At 41.6% G+C, this 19,271-nt stretch overlaps 1 protein-coding gene across 2 annotated transcripts in view; it reads right to left on the bottom strand.

Moving 5' to 3' along the window:
- Positions 1-14,695, bottom strand: part of GRK6 (G protein-coupled receptor kinase 6) — a 47,363-nt gene extending 32,668 nt beyond the window's left edge. The window contains exons 1-2 of one of the 2 annotated variants that reach the window (XM_081936300.1): positions 14,677-14,695; positions 1,583-1,678 (exon numbers count right to left, since the gene is read on the bottom strand). In XM_081936300.1, coding sequence (XP_081792426.1) covers positions 1,583-1,634 — 52 coding nt within the window. In that variant the 5' untranslated portion in view covers positions 1,635-1,678; positions 14,677-14,695. Of the gene's footprint in view, positions 1-1,582; positions 1,679-14,518; positions 14,657-14,676 lie in introns of those variants that run through there. The other variant, XM_081936299.1, reaches the window with a different exon arrangement.
- Between the last annotated feature and the right edge of the window lie 4,576 nt (positions 14,696-19,271).

A 19,271-nucleotide genomic window follows, 5' to 3' on the forward strand; every position in this document is an offset into this window, starting at 1 on the left:
CCTGGCGCTGCGGCTGAAGTGAACCCCCAAAGCCTCCGCCGCCACTAGAATAACTGCTGCTGCTGCCTCCTTCTCCTCCTCCTCCTCCTCCAAGCTGAGGTGAAGCCGCCAAAGCTCCCACTGGTGCCCCTGCCCGTGGCAGCGGCGCCTCCTCCTCCGCTCGGAGCACCTGAGCTGGGCCCCGCGTTACCCCTGCCCCCTCCTCCTCCACCGTGCTTTTGAGGAGCCATGAGGCTGCGGGAGCCAGTAGGAAGGCAGCGGAGGGGGCGGGAGCAGAAAAAAACACCTCATGGCTTCTCAAAAGCACGGTGGTGGTGGAGGAGGAGGCAGGAGTAACGCGGGGCCCAGCTCAGGTGTTCCGAGCAGAGGGGGTGGCGCCCCTGACATGGGCGGAGGCGCCAGCAGGAGCTTTGGCAGCTTCACCTTAGCTGCAGTGCCGGGCAGCAAATGTGGTGGTGCTGTTGGAGGAGGAGGAGGGGGCAGCAGTTATTCTGGTGGCGGCGGGGGCTCGTCGGCATCTTCAGCGGCAGCCCTGCCCCTGGTGAAAAAAACCGAAGATGGAGCAGATCCACGCAGATGATGTCGCCGCAACATGACTGGAGGAGGAATTCTGGGAGTTGAAGTCCACAAGTCTTAAAACTGTCAGGTTTGAAGACCCCTGGGGTTTTTTTCCCTAAAGGGTTAGGGGTGCAAGGATATAGACCAAATTTTTAATCAAGAGCCCTCCCCCCGCCCTCCCCCCATCAATTGTGTCCCACTTTACCAATGTTAAAATCTGGGCACCTTAAGGTAGAGGGATAGAGAGAGAGAAATAGAGATAGAGAGAAATACAGTAGATAGGTAGGTGTTTCTGCTGGCACAGCACTTGATCAATGTAATTCTCATCAATCAGTTAAAGAGCTTTCCAAAAGGGAAAAAAAAAGTTTTTGCACTCTGCAAACCTCCCAAAAATGGCCCATTTTTCAGGAAAACGGGCCAGTTTTTTTTTTAAAGGCATGAATAGCCTTGGGGTGCCTGCAGAGTGATCCTGGGGGAGGGGCAAAAATGAGCAAAAAACAGCCAATTTTTCCCAAAAAACAGGCCCGTTTTTTGTCAAAAAAATTACATGCATAGCCTTATGGAGGCTTATAGAGTGCTGCTGGGGGCTGGGGAGGCAAAAAAATGGCCTGTTTTTTGCTCATTTCTGCCCTCCCCAGCCCCCAGGAGCTCTCTGAAAGCCTCCATAATGGTATGCACGGCCATTTTGGTGAAGGGGGTGGGGCTTCGGGAGACAAAAAATGCTGTATTTGATGTATAAGACGCACCCAGAATTTCAGCTTCTTTTTTGAGGAAAAAAGATGCGTCTTATTCTCCGAAAAATATGATAGGTCATAATTTCATGCCAGAAATGTTTTTCATTACAGTGGCACCATTATGAAATCCAGCACAGTCATGCAAATAATAGATGAACAAACACAATTCATCGAGGACGAATGAGCACGACCTTGTTCCAAGCATTTGAAGTCTTTTCACTTACAACCAAGCAAGCTTTGCACTAGTAAAGTAGGGTCAAGAAAGCAACAGGCAAAATCTTACTCCTCACCCAATGTATGCCGAAGATCTTCACACTGGCTGATGTGTGGGAACTGTAGCATTTGACGCCATTTCTTACTCTTGCCCTTCCGATTTCCCCCTCCACCTACGTGAGGCAAATAAGAAAGAAAACACCAATAAAGAAGTGAGAAAACCAGAATGCACTATTTATACATATCCTGTTGTTATCAATTGTTGCTCACTATCAGATCAATCAGTGGTCAAATCTACCCCAACTTTTTTTCTGAGCAATATGTTATCTGGAACATTTCCAAAGGAGACTCTGCAGACACAAATGGTGAAAGTGCAACAGTGAAGAGCTTCGCTAAGATCGTTAAGATCATGGACCATCTCCCTGTAAATAACCTTCAGTGACACAATGCATTGAAATATAATATCCAGGATTTTCTTCCATATCACGATTGCAGGTAAACAATGCCCTCTACTCAGTGCCAAGTCCTGAATATGCGAATGACATTGCTTTACAAAAGAACACGTGCCAAAGGACAGGAACTTGTAAGATTTTACCCCATAGGACTGTGCAAAGTTTCAGATCACATGTGGAGTGGACTGCACAGGAGCACAAATATAGCACCTATCTGAAATTCTGTGAAGAAATCACGTCTCTGGGACTGAGTAGTCCAGCCAAAGAGGGAAGCCGTGTAAATTTGGGAAAATAGGTCATTTCTTAAAAGAATTACAGATTGATGCTACAGTCCCGTGATGGTGAACCTATGGCATGCGTCATTGGTGGGTTTCTGCCGGTTCGCACCGGTTCAGGTGAACCGGTTCATGACCGGACCCGGAGGTAACAGGACCCGGAGGTAATAGGATCCGGCATCGGCCCTGTCGCTCGCTCGCCCTTGCCATCCCGTCGCAGCTCACTCGCTCCCCCATCCGTCCGCACTAAACTAGGCTAGCCCAGCCCGCTGCTCACTGATTGGCTGGACTCTAGCCAATCAGTGAGCGGGCTGGAGGTGACCCATTTAAAAGCATGGCGCCAACGGCCAACATTTCTCCTGAGCAGTGTAAAATGTGTAAAATTAAATACATATTGTACTCCCTTTCAAATAGCCAGCAAAATATTTCTGGTTTTAATTCCATATCTTGCTTTACCATTGCTTCTAACCACTAACTTCTGAATAGCTACTTGGACTGACCTAAGTAGTGAACCTAATTCATATATTGCTGTTTTTTGGAACTGAGAACTAAATTTCAGAAAAAGGAAATAAGGTGGTGTGCAGAAGACCGTCAAGCCAGTGAGATCCTTTCTCTGTAAGTAGCTGTCTTTATTGCTGGGTGTGCTCTGTGCTGGGTTCATCCTTGAGATAGTAAAGTCTTGCTTTCTGTGTCTCCCCTTTGTGCAGGTTATTGGAGCAAGGTGGTGAGGTGGTGGTGCAGAAGACGCAAAAAAGGACAGTAATTCTCCGTTTCTGTTATTTTTTGTGCTTGTTTCATCCTAATGCAGTGCATGCAATTAAAGTCTTGCTTTCTGTGTCTCTTCTTTGTGCAGGTTATTGGAGCAATGAGGTGAGGTGGTGGTGCAGAAGACCAGCAAGGCAGTAATCTTCCCTCTGTAAGTAGCTGTCTTTATTGTTTTGTGTGCTGGTTTCGATGCAGTGCATGCAATGAAAGGGTTCATTTCTGTGTCTCTTCTTTGTGCAGCCCATTCATTGGAGTCAGTTATACTGAAGACTGGCAAAAACAGTCATCTTCCTTCTGTAAGTAGCTCTTTTATTGTTTTTGTACTTATTTTAATCTTATTGTAGTTCATCCATTGGGGCAAAGAATTCAGTGACATCATCTTGGCCACTCCCACCCAGTCACATGGGCGGCAAGCCACTCCCACCTGGTCACATGGCCAGCAAGCCACTCCCACCTGGTCACATGGCCAGCAAGCCACTCCCACCCGGTCCCATGGCCAGCAAGCCACTCCCACCTGGTCACATGGCCAGCAAGCCACTCCCACCTGGCCACATGGCCGGCAAGCCACTCCCACAAAGCAGGCCACACCCACAGAGTAGGTTCTAAAAAAAATTGAAACCCACCACTGGCATGCGTACCAGAGATGGCATGCAGAGCTCTCTATGCTGGCATGTGTGCCGTCGCCCCAGATCTCCATGGTGTTTCTTTCATGAGCTTCTGTTTTGCTGCAAATGACGAAACAGAAGCTCATGAAAGAAAAAGATCTTACCTCCCACTGGCCAGCTGGTCTTCAGATCTCTGCTGCACATGTGCATGTTCACGCACATCATGCATGCGCACATTTGCACATGTCTGTGCATGCACACATACATCTGTGCATATGCACATTCATGCATGTCTGCGCATGTGCATGGACATATCCATGCATGCACACCTTTCAGTTTGGGCACTCGGTGTCTAAAAGGTTCACCATCAGTGCTATAGTCACATACTTCAGGGTACCTAATCCAAAGTGTTTTGCACAGCCTGTGAAGTCAATTTATGGGTTACCAATATATTGATCATGTGAATCTGAACATTAAATAAGGATATGGCCTAAGCCTAAACCAGGTATTGGCAAACTTAAACACTCAAACAGCCATTTGGAGCCGTTTCCCACAGAAAAGAAAACACCGGGAGCCACAAAGGTCCTAACCAGAAGCCCCCAGTTCAGTTCTGGAGCTGATCGGAAGTTCAGTTCCCCCACCATAGAGCCTCCTCCTAGCGCGGCGTACTCTCTCCTCTACCTGTCATAACCGAAAGCCCTATCAATTGTGGAGACAACTGGAAAACCCTCCCCTTGCCATGGCGTCTTCTCCTGGCACACTGTGCTTCTCTCCCCCCCCCCCCCCGGAAGCTCCTCTCAAAATTGTGGCGCCGACTGGTGATGGAGCCGCAGCAGAGGTAGGGAAGAGCCACATGCGGCTCCAGAGCCGCAGTTTGCTGAACCATGGCCTAAATCAAAATAACACTATATAATTTACAATGCTAATAAAAAGAAATTAAATTGCTGACTTCCTCCAAAATGCTCTTGGGTGCTATGATGGATATAGGAATTTAAAAATACTTCTGTTTCTATACGTACCAGCAATTTGTCATACAGTATCCAGCAATCATTTTCCCCCCACTTAGGCCTTTTTATTGCCTTGACTACCAAGGCAGCATTGACCCATACAGAAGCTTTGCAGAAAAATATTCCTCCCCCCTATCCCACCCAACACCTCCATAACCAGGGGATGTCAAACTCAATTTCATTGAGGGCCACATCAAGGTTGTGTTTGACCTAGGGGGGTCAGGGCGGGTGACGCCAAATTGACATCACCCATGTCAGGGGCGTCTGTGGTGGCCCAAGTACTCTGCCAGCAAAAACGGGGTCCTGAGCTCTGTTTTCAGCTGTGACAGCCTCCTGCAATCCTCTGCCATTGAAAAAGGAGTTCGGGAGGGCCTCAGGTGACCCTCACGAGCTCCATTTTCGATGGCAGAGGCACCACAAGCCAGCCCTGTTTCCCGGGTGGCCCATGGGCCAGAACTAAGCACCCTGCGGGCCAAATCTGTCCACGGGCCTTGAGTTTGACACCCCTGGTATAAACTATACAAGTTGTTATAGCCTTAATATTCCTACAGCAAAGGAATCAGAAACTGAGAAATACTGATGTGCAAGACCACCTAATCAGAATATAAATCAGGATTTAAGTCTAATAGTCATTTCTCTTGCAATGCTTATATTTCTAAGAAGGAAGCAAAAGGGAAGTTTACTCTTAAGAAATATCTGTGAGCCCAAACCTTTAGTAATGAGCCAGTATGGTTAAACTGAAATAGGCTGGCCAGATTTCCTGTGAAACTCTTTTAGAAGAAGATTTAAATGCATATATAGAGTGGAGGAAACAACAGTCAGCTCAGCTGCATAGAAGTTAGAAACTATCTCACAAACTGAAGAAACTCTGTGTTTGCTATTTTTGCAGCTTATAAAGAAAATCCAGTTCTTTGTACCACCAGTGTTCAGTCCATCCCTTGTGTAATCAACTGAAATGGATTGAATGGAAGATGAGCAACATTTCTAGAAAATAAAGCTCCATGTTTGAAAGAAGTACAGTACAGATCACATTATTATATTGAAAAGAGAAGCCTAAGCATTGACATTAGAAATGATATTTAGAATTAACACATCCTGGTTCTGAGACTCATTTTACTGCTGTGGCTGATCTCAGGAACTGAACTTGGTTGACCCTGGTTATTGCTTAAATGGGGGACCAGCTTCAAATTCCAAGAATCTTGGCTAGATTAGAAAGTCAAAAAGAGGCCCTGGAACAATAACAAATCACTTCTTGAGCAATGCTAAGAAAAATGTACAAATTAAATCTCTGAGCTTGAGGGCATCTTTACCTTTCCTGGAAACTTAACCATGGTTTACAGCAAGCAGGAAAGGAAAGAATACAAAAGACTGATCCGTAGCAAACTCCTTTCTTTCTTATTAGAGAACAGGCATTGCTTAAAATGGCACAAAACAATTGTACCATATGATTGACTATACAAATCTAGGAAGGAAGTGAATCAAGGCAATGGGCAGCCATCTGTACAATATTCTCAATTGCAGCTCCATGAAGGGAGACGCTAACTAGCACCAGAAGTAAATATTCCTTATAAAGGTCTATGTTGTAAAGGTTTTACCAATGCAAGGCTCCCAGTGCAATTATTTACCAAACCCCAGCAGCGATCATTATTTTTTCCTTCCAAAGGAGAAATCCATTGCAAAGAAAAAAGAAGACAGCATCTCAGCCATTCTATTCATCTTATCTCTGTAGAACAGTCATCTACCATGGCAGAATTGCTCAAAAAGGGGGAAAGGTCCTTCAATTTCTCCCCTAGTAAAATCCTTACCAATTCCCTTTAGAAAACATTTGTACTGTAAATGAGAATCACTAGGTACATAAGGCACAGCTGAATAAAAGCAGTTTAGTTTTTGTAAGTTATTTTGAAATCTAGAGGGAATTTATGAGAAGAGAGCCAAAAGAGAGACGTATCATAACGATGTACAAAATTAATGTTGTTTTCTTTGATGAGCAGAAGGAGAATGCTGTAAAATCAGAGTGTGCATGTATTGCTGAATGTATGTATGTATGTATGTGTGTATGCGTGTCTATGTGTACACACACACGCATATATATATACTCTGTGTGTGTGTGTGTGTGTGTGTGTGTGTGTGTGTGTGTACATACAAACCTAATGTTGATTGTCTTGGCAACGTTTCGGCGAGGTCCCACTCGCCATCTTCAGGCTGGTGTTTTTGGCTTCGTGCTTGTGCGAGTAAGGGGTGGTCGGAGCTGTCGTCTTTCTATAAATCTTGGGGGAGGTGTGTGGAGTGCTGGCTTTATTGCTGTAAGTGGGTTGATTGGCTGTGTAGTTGCATCCTGATTGGTAGATGGAGTTGATGTTTGTAGATTGGTCGGCTGTTTCGTATCATCCTGTGTGGCTGAGGTGCTGGCTGTGTGTCCGTTGTTCTTTTATGTTGTAACGGCCTGGGTGGTGGGTGAGGTTCGTTTGTTGACTAGGGCTGGTTTCCAGATGTCTGGTAGGCGGGAGGTATTGTCATGTTTATTCGTGTTGTGGGGGTGTTTCTCTATTTCGATGGCTTCCATAATTATTCTCTTGTTGAAGTGTTCTCTTTTGGAGATTAATTTGATTCCTTCAAAATCAATTTCATGTTCTGTAGCTTTAAGGTGCTGGAAAAGGGAGGAAGTTTTTTCTTTTTTTCTGACTGCGTTCTTGTGTTCTGCAATGCGTGCATTTATTCTCCTATTAGTTTGTCCAATGTATGTATGTGGGAGGGCAGATTTTGCATGGTATTTCATAGACTCCTTGGTTTTCTAGTTAGATCTTGTCTTTAGGGTTTCTTTAGATGTTGTCTATTTTTTGATCAGTGCTGAAGGCTGTCTTGATATTGTGCTTGTGGAGAATTTTGCTGATTTTATCTGTGGTGCCTTTGATGTAAGGGAGGATGGTGATGCCGTTGTCCTGTTCTGTATCTCGGTTCTTGGGGGGATTGTCCCTTTGGATTAGTTTGGTAATTGTTTTTCTTTGGAATCCGTTGGAGATTAATACCTTTGTCAGAGTGTGCAATTCAGTTTTCAGGTGGTCTTTGTCGGCTAGGCATTTGGTTCTGGAGATGAGGGTCTTGGATACAGAGTTGATCTGTGCAGGGTGGCGATGGGATTGTGCGTTTAAGTAGCAGTTGGTGTCTGTTTTTTTCTGGTAGATGGTGTGTTGGGTTTTTTTCTGGTAGATGGTGTGTTGGGTTTTTTGTAGATTAGGACATCCAGAAAGGGAAGTTCGTTGTTTGCTTCTATTTCCATAGTGAATTGTATTTTGGGGTGTAGGCTATTGAGATGTGTGAGGAAGTTGTCCAGTTTTTCTTTCCCGTGTGGCCAAATCACGAAAGTATCATCAACATATTTAAGCCAGAGTTTGGGTTTGTGTTCAGATTGTTTCTTTGTACAAAACTCACTCCACTTCATAGAAACAATAAAGAAACAAAACCTACAATCCAGCGACCTACTCGTGAACTTCGATGTCATATCCCTCTTCACCCAAGTGCCTATAAAAGAAGCCTTGACAGCTATCCAGAACAAACACAACCCCCCCCCCCCAAACACATCCTGGACCTGACCAATCACTGCCTAACCAACACATACTTCATCCATAATGGACAAAGATACAAACACATAGAAGGAGCACCCATGGGATCACCCCTCTCACCCATCATCGCAAACTTATACATGGAACATTTTGAAACTAACACCTTAGATAAATCTGAATTTAGCTTAGATAAGCTGGCTTAGATATGTTGATGATTTAGATTTAGATTTATTAGATTTGTTAGCCGCTCCCTCTCCACGAAGGGACTCGGGACGGCGTACAATAAATAAAAAAGCACATATTATACACTTTCGTGATTTGGCCACACGGGAAAGAAAAACTGGACAACTTTCTCACACATCTCAACAGCCTACACCCCAAAATACAATTCACAATGGAAATAGAAGCAATGGTCTATATATATATATATATATATATATATATATATATATATATATATATATATATATATATGCATGTATATTAATATACATGTGTATATTACATATGTATATTAATATACACATACACACACACATATATGAATACACACACACACACGTGTATATGAATGAAAAAATATCGCTATATGTTTAGCTATCATAAAGTCTCCTTCAAATTGTGATTCCTTGCACGTTAATAGATACATGATTGTATCAGGCCAAAAACCAAGTATGACATGTGATAACTCTCCGAAGCTGAGTTCTTTATTGTTTGAAACCGACAGACAAAAATCTTGCCAGACTGAGCACTCTAGTAAGTAGCTACATCTACAACATTCTCTGTTAACTATTAGAGAAAGGCTGCCTTCACTCTTTTTCTCTCACATATGCTATCTGGGTTGAGTTGCCTCTTAATCCTCTGCAATGCTCCCTCCTCCCTCCTAGGGATCTATACTACATTTCATCATATAATGTTGGGTTATGTCCATAGGACCTACTGGTCAGGGGTGGGTTCCAGCCGACTTTACTGACTAAAAAACTAAAAAAAAAGATGGTGAAAGCGGCAACCAGGGAAGTGGTTGGGGGATGTGGCAGGCCTGGGTTCCAGTGACACAGGCTGCCATAACATTACCCGTTTGGCTGAACTGGGCCGAATGGGTAGGAACCCACCCTCTGCTACTAGTGCTGCATTCAAGATCACTTATCTCATACAGTTTGGAACCCCATTGCCTCAGTTCCATCTTAATATTGTTGCATCTCAGGGTTGGGAATTTTAATCCCCCCCCCCTCCCAGAGTCTTCACTGATATGGCTGCTAGTATAATTATCTGCCATTTTGAAGCAGGAAACATAGTACTGTAAGCTCTATAATAGGTTTGATAATGTACCTTTGAGTCACTGTCAACTCTTAAGTGACCACACAGATTTTCTGCTTAATAATCTGTCCAGTCTTTCTTCCGATGGTGCACTCCGTAATTGAGTCCAACCACTTCACTGCTGGCTGCTGGCTCTACTTCTCTTTCCTTCCATCTTTTCCATATTACAGTGTTCTTCAGAGAGCTAGGTCTTTACATAATGTATAAGATAATTTGAGCTTGGCTATTTGTGCCTTGAGTGAGAATTCCAGCTTGATTTATTCAATGAGCCAATCTTTATTTTCTTGACTGTCTTTAGTATTCTGAGGAGCGTTCTCCAACAACAAAGTACAAGGTTGTCAATACTCTACCTATCCTGCTTCTTCAAAGTCCAACTTTTGCTTCCATAGAGTGCCATAGGGAACACCATAGCTTTCTCTATAAGTATAGACTGAACACGGCAACTGAACATTTTTTCCAAGGCATTCATGGCTGCTCTACCAAGTGTTAATCTACATCGTATTTCATGATTGTTTGTTCCTTTATTGTTGATGGATGATTCCACAAAGCAGAAGCTATCCAACCCTTTTGACATCTTGTCAATTTTAAGGCTGGCTTTTGTATCTATTGTCTTTAGTTTGATTTTCTTCATAATAATTTTTTTTCACTGTGCTCTTTGACTTTTAAAAATAAGCAAACTTAAATTCTCTCCTAAGCCCAGGAAAGAAAGAATCACCAACCCCTTTTATTTGCATGATTATCCTATCTTATTATTTTGTTTTTATCAAAATATTAAAACACAACACGCAGAGGTTGCCTAACTCTGTTGTAGTGCAAAATTGCTCCCACCAAAATGCGCAATATTGACCAATATTGAACATTAGATTATAGATACTTTAGCATTAAAAGGTGAAGATTTCAGAGACAGATCCAGCACCAAAGGTAAAGAAGAGGTTAATCTCTAAAGAACAAAATGTTAGTTTTCTTAAAAATATGTCTGTACAAAAGATAATTTAAGAATGTGTTTAGCACTTGATGGCTATTTTTCATAAAGACTTTCTATACAGAAAAATAGTTTCATTGGGAGCCCTCAGGACTTGGTTTAATGATGGGCAGCTACATAAATGTTTTAAATTAGAAAACAAAATCAATCAAGAATTTATATGCAGGTCTTATACAATAACTTAACATTTATTTACGGTATTTTGCTGTACGTACATCTGCCACAAAACAATAGCCAGTTGAACTAGTATAGTACTACCGTTTGTTGTGCTCAGTGAACAGATTTGAACAATGGGCCCTATCCAACCACATGAAATTTAATGTGAAGAAAAGCAAGGTTTTACACCTGGTCCGGAAAAACCAATGGTACAAGTATAGATTAGGTGAAACCTGGCTCAAAAACACTTAACTGTGAGAGGGACCTTGGAGTCCTAGTGGATGATCATTTAAACATGAGTCAGCAGTGTGCAGCGGCAGCCAAAAAAGCTAATACAACCTTCTTGGTTGTATAAAGAGAGGCATAGAATCAAAATCACCTGAAGCATTAGTACCACTTTATAAAGCCTTAGTGAGGCCACATCTGGAATACTGCATCCAGTTTTGGTCACCACATTACAAAAAAGATGTTGAGACTTTGGAAAAAATGCAAAGAACAGCAACTTTGATGACTAAGGGCCTGGAGAAAAAAAACATATGAAAAACAATTGCAGGATTTGGGTTTGGCTAGTCTAGAGAAAAAAAGGACAGGAGGGACATAATAGTAGTATTCCAGTATTTGAGAGGCTACCACAAAGAGGAGGGGGTCAATTTAGTTTCCAAAGCATCAGAGGGCAGGACAAGAAACAATGAATGGAAACTAATCAAGGAGAGAAGCAACCTGGGATGAAGGAGAAACTTCCTAACAGGTGAATACAATTAACCAGTGGAACAGTTGCCTTCAGAAGTTGTGGATGCTTCATCACTGGAGTTTTTAAGAAGAGGCTAGTCAGTCAGTTGTCTGAAATAGTCTCCTGCTTGAGCAGAGGGCTGGATTACAAGACCTTCAAGGTCTCTTCCAGCTCTATTCTAATTATTGATTGAACAGAGCAAAACAAAGAGTTGCTTTGCGAAGTGAGGTGTGTGGCATATAAATCTAATAAATAAACAAATAAAACAGACCTCCAAGTTCTTTGGATGCTTTTTCCTACAAACTACCAGTTTTCATATTGGGCTGAAATTGGAGTTTCTCAAATATCTTAAGAATTCTAAGCTTATTTAGATAGATACCTGAGCCATCTCAATGCACTGCATAAAACATGTGGAAATGGTAGATCTCTGTGCCCTATAAAGTGCTTTCTGTTAGAATTGCAGCATAGCGATTTTTCATTGAGATAAATGGTTGTACCTATGAGACCATCTGTAGATAGAAACCTAATGTTATTGTGTCTACTTTACTCTTTATAACTCTCCTTATAAACAAGCTTGTGCATTTCAGACACAACTCCTGGCAGCGTACACTATGCAAATGACGCACATGGCAGGGGCAGGTCTGGTTGTCTCACATGTATCCATACTTTTTCAGAAGACTATGTCTTATAAAATGTATTGCCCCATTAGAACTAAAGTTCTATCCCTTCCTTTGTCAGTGTTTGAAGACTCATTGTTACTCCTACACAAAAGAAGAAACGTTAAAATACATTAAAAACTGCATCCCCCATACGCTTATCAAACTGTATGATTCAGTGGATTTACTATGAAACAGATATTTATAAGACTCCATTTTTAATTAAGGTCTTGAGTCTTGATAAATACAGACTGACTGTGCCTAGTCAGTCACAGACATTTTCTGCTGCACTTTTAATGGACGCAGGTTAAATTATATCCAGCTGTATTTGGACAATGACTGACATAAAGAAGTAATCTAAATCTACTGCCTGAAAATCTTCCAGATCTAATAGCATGGTGTCTTCTTTTTTAAAAAAAAACCCTAAGTATTTTATAGAAGATAATGCCTTGGCTATTATTTCAAACTTAATACAAACTGTTCCCTCTTTATGATCAACTTAAAATTATGCACTGTATAATTCTATACCTTGATAAGAAAGCCATTCTGGCAATGACCAGACATTTTCTTATCCCAATTCAATTTTCTACAGATTTTAACTTTCCACATGTTTCTCTTTACTATCCCAAAGCATTTTAGTGGCAATTGTTCATTATATATGTCAATCCCTTCCTACGATTCAGGTGGTTTAATTAATAGGGGTGTTCAATTCTATAAATTTTATGATTATTTTCAAGATTTTTTTAAAAGTCTAAGCAGAGACTTCTTCAGAATCTTAATTTTCATACAACTTATCTATCAAAATAGTATCAAATGAGGAAATACTTGCTGTTCTGATTAAAAGAAATCTAGATTTTGTCATATAGAACTGTTAGAAGTTCCTCTTTATTTCACAACAACATTTTGGACACTTTCCTTTATGTTCTTACTTAGAATGTTCAGTTAGTATGAGAAGTCTTGCTTATGTTGCAATGATATCCATACTTTCCTGAGAGCAAGTCCCAATGATATATGGTAAAGTTTTAGTATGCTGCCTTAGTCTGAGTAATTGATTCTCATTTCCCACAAATTGTACATACAGGAAAAATAATCCTATATATAGACAATATAAATCCTATATAAAAGCAAAGGCACCTTTAAGAAAACATGCTTAAGGGTAGATGGCAGAATGCTAAAAGAACATTTTCCAGCAATAAACTTGTAAAGGAAACATCAACATGGCCTTTAATGCAAAGTCATTGCCTTAATAGAAGTTAATTCAACAAAAAATTCTCCCATCAAGCTATAAGAACTTGGTTTCTGAATTCAGAATTCAAACTAGCATTCAATGTGTTACTTGTGACCATAGGAATTGAATCAGAAGAACCAAGAATTTCACAAGTCAATAAACCCTCCCCCACAATAAGCAGAACTGAAATAGTTTAGTAAATCCACACTGATAGCTCTATACAGATTTACATACAAAGCCTCACAGCCATATCAAACCTTTTACAGAGGATATATATTATATGCATGCGTCTATCATACCTACAAATTTGCAACGGCACCCACAGAAATTGTTGTGGCCTAATCCACATACACTACTAAGTCTTAAAAGTTTCATCTGGTAACTATAGTATGTCAGACTACTATAGCTTGTTCAATGAAACATGATTAAATTCTGGGTTGGTTGTATGAAAATGAAACTTATCATCTGACAGAAGCATACTAGTTTAACAAACTTGTAGGGATTCCCTTAGAATTGGGGCTGTACACTGAGGCATTTCTAAGCTCCTTCCAAGCATGGGAAACACATACTTGAGTTGATGCAAGACTTCTGTGGACACCCTCTTGGTGTCCCGATTAAAGTCCAGAAAAGTTAACAGTTTAAAAAAAGAAGAAGTCAGAGCATCTGGATGGTATCTCACCCCAAACTACAGTTCTATCACCATAACCAATACAGACCCTTTCATCTATTTCTTAAATTACAGTATCTATACTTGTTTTCACCACTTCGTGGACAGCTCCTCCGCCAGGCCTAGTAAACGTTCCCCTCTCTTGGCTGCGAGTTGATGACTCAGAAGCTCTGCTGTCTCGTCCTTCCGACAGCCGGGCAGCCGAGGTTGCAAGAGCTTTCTGGCCACCCGCGCCGCAACTTCCTTCACGCCGGTGCTTTTCGAACAAGCATCATTACCTTCCAGCCCAGCCTCACCTCCGCCCGACCACTCACGCCGGTCGTGCTGGCCCTCGGGATCTTCCACCGCCGCCTTCCCTCTGAAGACCACCGGGTCCTCTGTCCATCTTCCCTACCTACCTACCTACCAGCCGGCTGGCCGGTCGTTCAGAGCACAGCTCCGCTGGCCACCCCTTCCTCCGAAGAGGCCGTGCATTGCATAAGGACCGCGATGCCCAGACAGGAGAAGGGGACGCTGGGCCAGGAAGGACCAGCCCTGGCTCAATCCGGAGCATGGCCGGGGCTCCTTTCCCGGCCATCCCCAAACCTTTCCCCAACCGAGACCAGGTTCTCACCCTCGCGCGCCTTGAGCAGCACCGTGTTTGCCACGATATTCTCCAGCTCCATTGGGTCCAGCCCGAGGCGCCGCCGCTGCCGCTGTCACCTCTTCCCACCCGACCGCTCTCATCCACCCCCACCTCCGACCGCTTGGTCCGGCACCCAGCTACTGTACCTCCATTCTTAGCCCGCCTACTGCCTGCTCAGCCCGACCAATCCCCGCGCCAACATGGCCCGCATCGGTCCCTAAATGGCCCGAGAAACTCCCCCGCCTCCACTCTGCCCTTCTTTCTCATTGGTCACCGAAAAAGGGGGGGAGCCACATAGAATGCATGGGCCGCAGTGTGATTGGCTGAAACTGTTTCGCGAGGCGGAGAAAGCTCTTAAAATAAGGGAGCTGTTGGTCGGGTCATCATGGCAAAGACTTTGGTTGAAAGGGTTGGGCTTACTTCTCCCAAAAATGCAATTGCTCGCGAAGTTGGCTAATCAGAGAGTAACAGGTAGCTTCAGAGGTCATGAAACAATAATATCACATATAGTTCGCCTATAGACGAAGCGGAATGTCAAGTGGGTTTCAAGGCTTTTCGCTACTCGTGTAACTTAAAAGTATCTCTATTGAGTAGGACAGAAGGAGAAGCCTCATCTCAGAGACAGATGTAAATATCTTACAGATGAAAGCCCCAATCGAATTTTTGGAGAATTGCTTTAGCTAGAATTGGAATGTGTGCAGACTTGCAAGTCTAATCCTTGAAGAACAACAGCAACAAAATACTAAATCTTGAACATTATGCTATTCAGCATTGTAACAGCTGAGCAAATTAGAAAACTGCTTTTGATCCATTTTTTGGGATGCAAATGCTGTTGTAAGTGCAGACTCACTCGTCTTCAATTACTTTGTAGCCTTTTTTCCTAAATGATTGTTCTAATGGTGTTAAAGGTGAAAACTAATGGTGAATGTTAGTGTAATTATTGCATTGATACAGTACTATATTAAATACACCAGGATATAGTAGTTTCTCCCTTTTTATGTATATGACTCCAAGTCAGTTTTGATTCCTGACAACTGCCTATACAGGGAGGGAGGGGGAGGGAGGGAGGGAGAAGAATACACAGTATTTATAATGGGCAACTCTCTGTATGAGGCTAATTTGAAGGGAATGTATCTTTGTGTATGTGTATATGCATATATTATTATCTGTCCAAATCAATTCACTTCTAGATGAAGCTGTCTTCATTAAAATGTATGGATTGTAATCTAACATGCTAGTCCAGTGCAGGTAGATAGGTGTGTGTATATACTGTAGTTTTCAGAGTATAAGACACACCTTTTTTCCTCTAAAAAAAGGCTGAAAATCTGGGTGCATCTTATACTAAGGTGACCAGCCGTCCTCCTTTAGGGAGGACAGTCCTTCTTTTGTAAGTTCTGTCCTCCCTCGAAAAGTGTCCTCCTACATGTCCTCCTTTTTGATATTTGAAGGCTAATCTGTTGCGCGTTATGTGACGTATTTTATTAAACAGTTTTTAATGGTGTTTTTTTTACTTCATCGCAAGTATATTGAACAGATATTGAATCTTGTGTTGAATTTTTATCTAAAGAAATGCTAAACATTAAAATAGATGACAATTGTCTCTTTGAAGAAATTAGAAGACTGAATGTATATTTAAATTCTGAAAAATTAATACAATGGGAAAATCAACATGTTGAAATTGATAAAAGATGGGTGGATATTTTCAGCCATTTCAAAAATGAACATATTCCATGTGAACATTTATTTATACTTGTTCAATTTACGTTGTGCTGCCCTGGAACGAATGCAGCAGTTGAAAGAGTTTTTTTCAATTGCCAATGATTTTTTGACAAGTGAGAAATTGAGACTGAATGTTGACACTCTAGCTGCAGCACTTGCCGTAAAATTCAATATGAAGGATATTTCTTGTTCAGATATTTCCAATATATTGTTAGAAGATGATACATTGACAAAAAATATTAATTCAATGGAAAAGTACTCATTTAAATAATAATTAACAGGCATGTAAGCATAATTACAATATAAAATATTGCAAATGTTTTTATTATGCATATATCATATTTTAGTGTATTATTGTTGCAATGAATAAAATATTTCTTTTATTTACGATATATTTTTTCCAATTTATTTGTCCTCCTTTTCATTGTAAAAAAGTTGGTCACCTTAGCATTTTGGACAATAGAACGTGTTTTGTCCTCCTTTTCATTGTAAAAAAGTTGGTCACCTTACTTATACACAGAATACAGCATTTTTTGCCTCCTGAAGCCCCGCCCCTTCACCAAAATGGCTGTGCATAGCCTTATGGAGAGCTCCTGGGGGCTGGGGAGAGCACAAATGAGCAAAAAGCGGGCGTTTCTTGCTCAATTTTGCCCCCCCCTCCAGCCCCCAGGAGCACTCTATAAGCCTCCATAAGGCTATGCATGCAATTGTTTTGAAAAAAATGGGGGAGGTTTGCAGAGTGCAAAAACCTTTTTTTCCCCTTTTCGGAAAGCTGTTTAATCAGAGTGGTTGATGAGAATTACATTAGTCAAGTGCTGTGCCAGCAGAAACAAAGTTTTAGGTACTACAGGTTGTCAGCGATTTCCTTCTCCAGCACATAGATAAATACACCTGGAAACATCTACCTACCTACCTACCTACTCTCCCTCTCTGTCTCTCTCCCTACCTACTGTATTTCTCCCCCCCTCTCCCTCTATCTACCTATATACTTACCTACCTATTCTCTCTCTCTCTCCCTACCTATCTACTGTATTTCTCTCTATCTCTCTCTATTTCTCTCTCTCTATCCCTTTACCTACCTACCTACCTATCTACACTCTCTCTCCCTACGTACCTACTGTATTTCTCTCTCTCTTTTTCTCTCTCTCTATTTCTCTCTCTCTCTATCCCTTTATCTACCTACCTACCTACCTACTCTCTCTCTCCCTACCTACTGTATTTCTCTCTCCCTCTCCCTCTATCTACCTATATATCTACCTACCTACTCTCTCTCTCTCTCCCCCTACCTATCTACTATATTTGTCTCTCTCTATTTTTCTCTCTATCCCTCTACCTACCAACCTACCTACTGTCTCTCCCTCTCCCTATCTACTGTATTTCTCTCTCTCTATCTCTCTCTATTTCTCTCTATCCCCCTACCTACCTATCTACACTCTCTACCTACCTACCTACCTACCTACTGTATTTCTCTCTCTCCCTTTATCTACCTAACTACCTACCTACTCACTCTCTCTCTCCCTACCTACCTACTGTATTTCTCTCTCTTTCTCTCCCTCTCTATCCCTCTATTCTACCTACCTCCTTTTTTAAAAAAAATGTCTCTTCAAAACCAGGGTGCGTCTTATACTCCAAAAAATAGGGTATGTAGATGGATGGATGGAGGAAGGTAGGGTTGAAATTCAGCAGGTTCTGACAGCTTCTGGAGAACCGAAAATTTTGAGTGGTTTGAAGAATCGGCAAATACCAGAGATTTTGGAGATTTTGCAGTATCCTTCCCCTGCCTTGCCCACCAAGCCACGCCCACAGAACTGGTCGTAAAAAAATGAATTTCACTACTGGATAGATGGATAGATGGATGTACTGGCATTTGTATTTACTTAAGGCTGAGAAAGAGCGTGGTCCAAAATCACTCATCCAACTTCTATGCCCAAGAGACTACAACCAAACCTTCATCATTATACCACACTTTTCTCCATTTTTATCTCTTTAATTTCCTTGCTTTTTATATGTATTTGCTATTTCTGTGTTATTTTTTATGTTGTGATTGTCAACTGCCCAAATAAATGCATACAGGCATATATACACCATTTTCTTACAGATGGATTTTCTTAGATTTACCTTGTTACTTAAAATAGATTATGTAGATGCGGTGTGGACATATAAATGGGAAAAGCCATTTATCTACTCCATTCTGAAATTAAATTGATTTCCCCAAAGTTGGAATCTTATGCCTGCAGGCCTGAAGGTAGTTTTTATTTATCTCAGTAAGATTTCCAAGAAGACATGTTATTATTATTATTAGTTTTGTCTAGTGGTTAAAACAATGAGTTCAAGTCCCTATCTTAGCCATGAAAGACAGCTGGGTGACCTTGGTCCAGTCACTTTTTCTCGACCCAACCCTCCTCACAAGGTTATTGTTGTGGGGAAAGTAGGAGGAGGAAGATGTGTTGTATACATTTGCTACCTTAAATTATTTGTAAAAGTGGAAAATAAATAAAATCAAAAAATCCATTTGTGTTAATATGTTCTGATATTTTTAAGCATTAACAAGACCATTTATTTTAGCTGCAAGAAATAAAAGTTTACTGCTTTGTGTAACTAAAAATGCTAAAAATGAAATCAAGTATGTTAAGGCATATTTGTTAAGTACTGTACATGAATAATCTACCATGAATACCCAATGAGATGACAACAAAGATAAGATAAGGTAAGTCCAGCATTGTTGATCCAACAATTCAGTAGTTGGATATGCTTTCAGCCATTTATAGTTTCCATAGTTCAATCAGGCTGCTGTAAGGAAAAAGGAGCACAAGGCAAAATTAAAAGAAAAAAAGATCACAGATGCTGATCCAGCCATGTGATCTTAATTTGCAAAGACTGATTGATAGATACCGTGTTTCCTCGAAAATAAGACAGGGTCTTATTTTCTTTTGAGACACCCCCCCCCCGAAATAAGCACTTGGCCTTATTTTGGGGGAGGTCTTATTTTTGAGGTGCAGGAGCAGCGAGCGTGGTCACCTCA

Source organism: Natrix helvetica (genome assembly GCF_964273705.1).
Source record: "Natrix helvetica genome assembly, chromosome: 1".
NCBI classification, from domain to species: Eukaryota; Metazoa; Chordata; class Lepidosauria; order Squamata; family Natricidae; genus Natrix; species Natrix helvetica.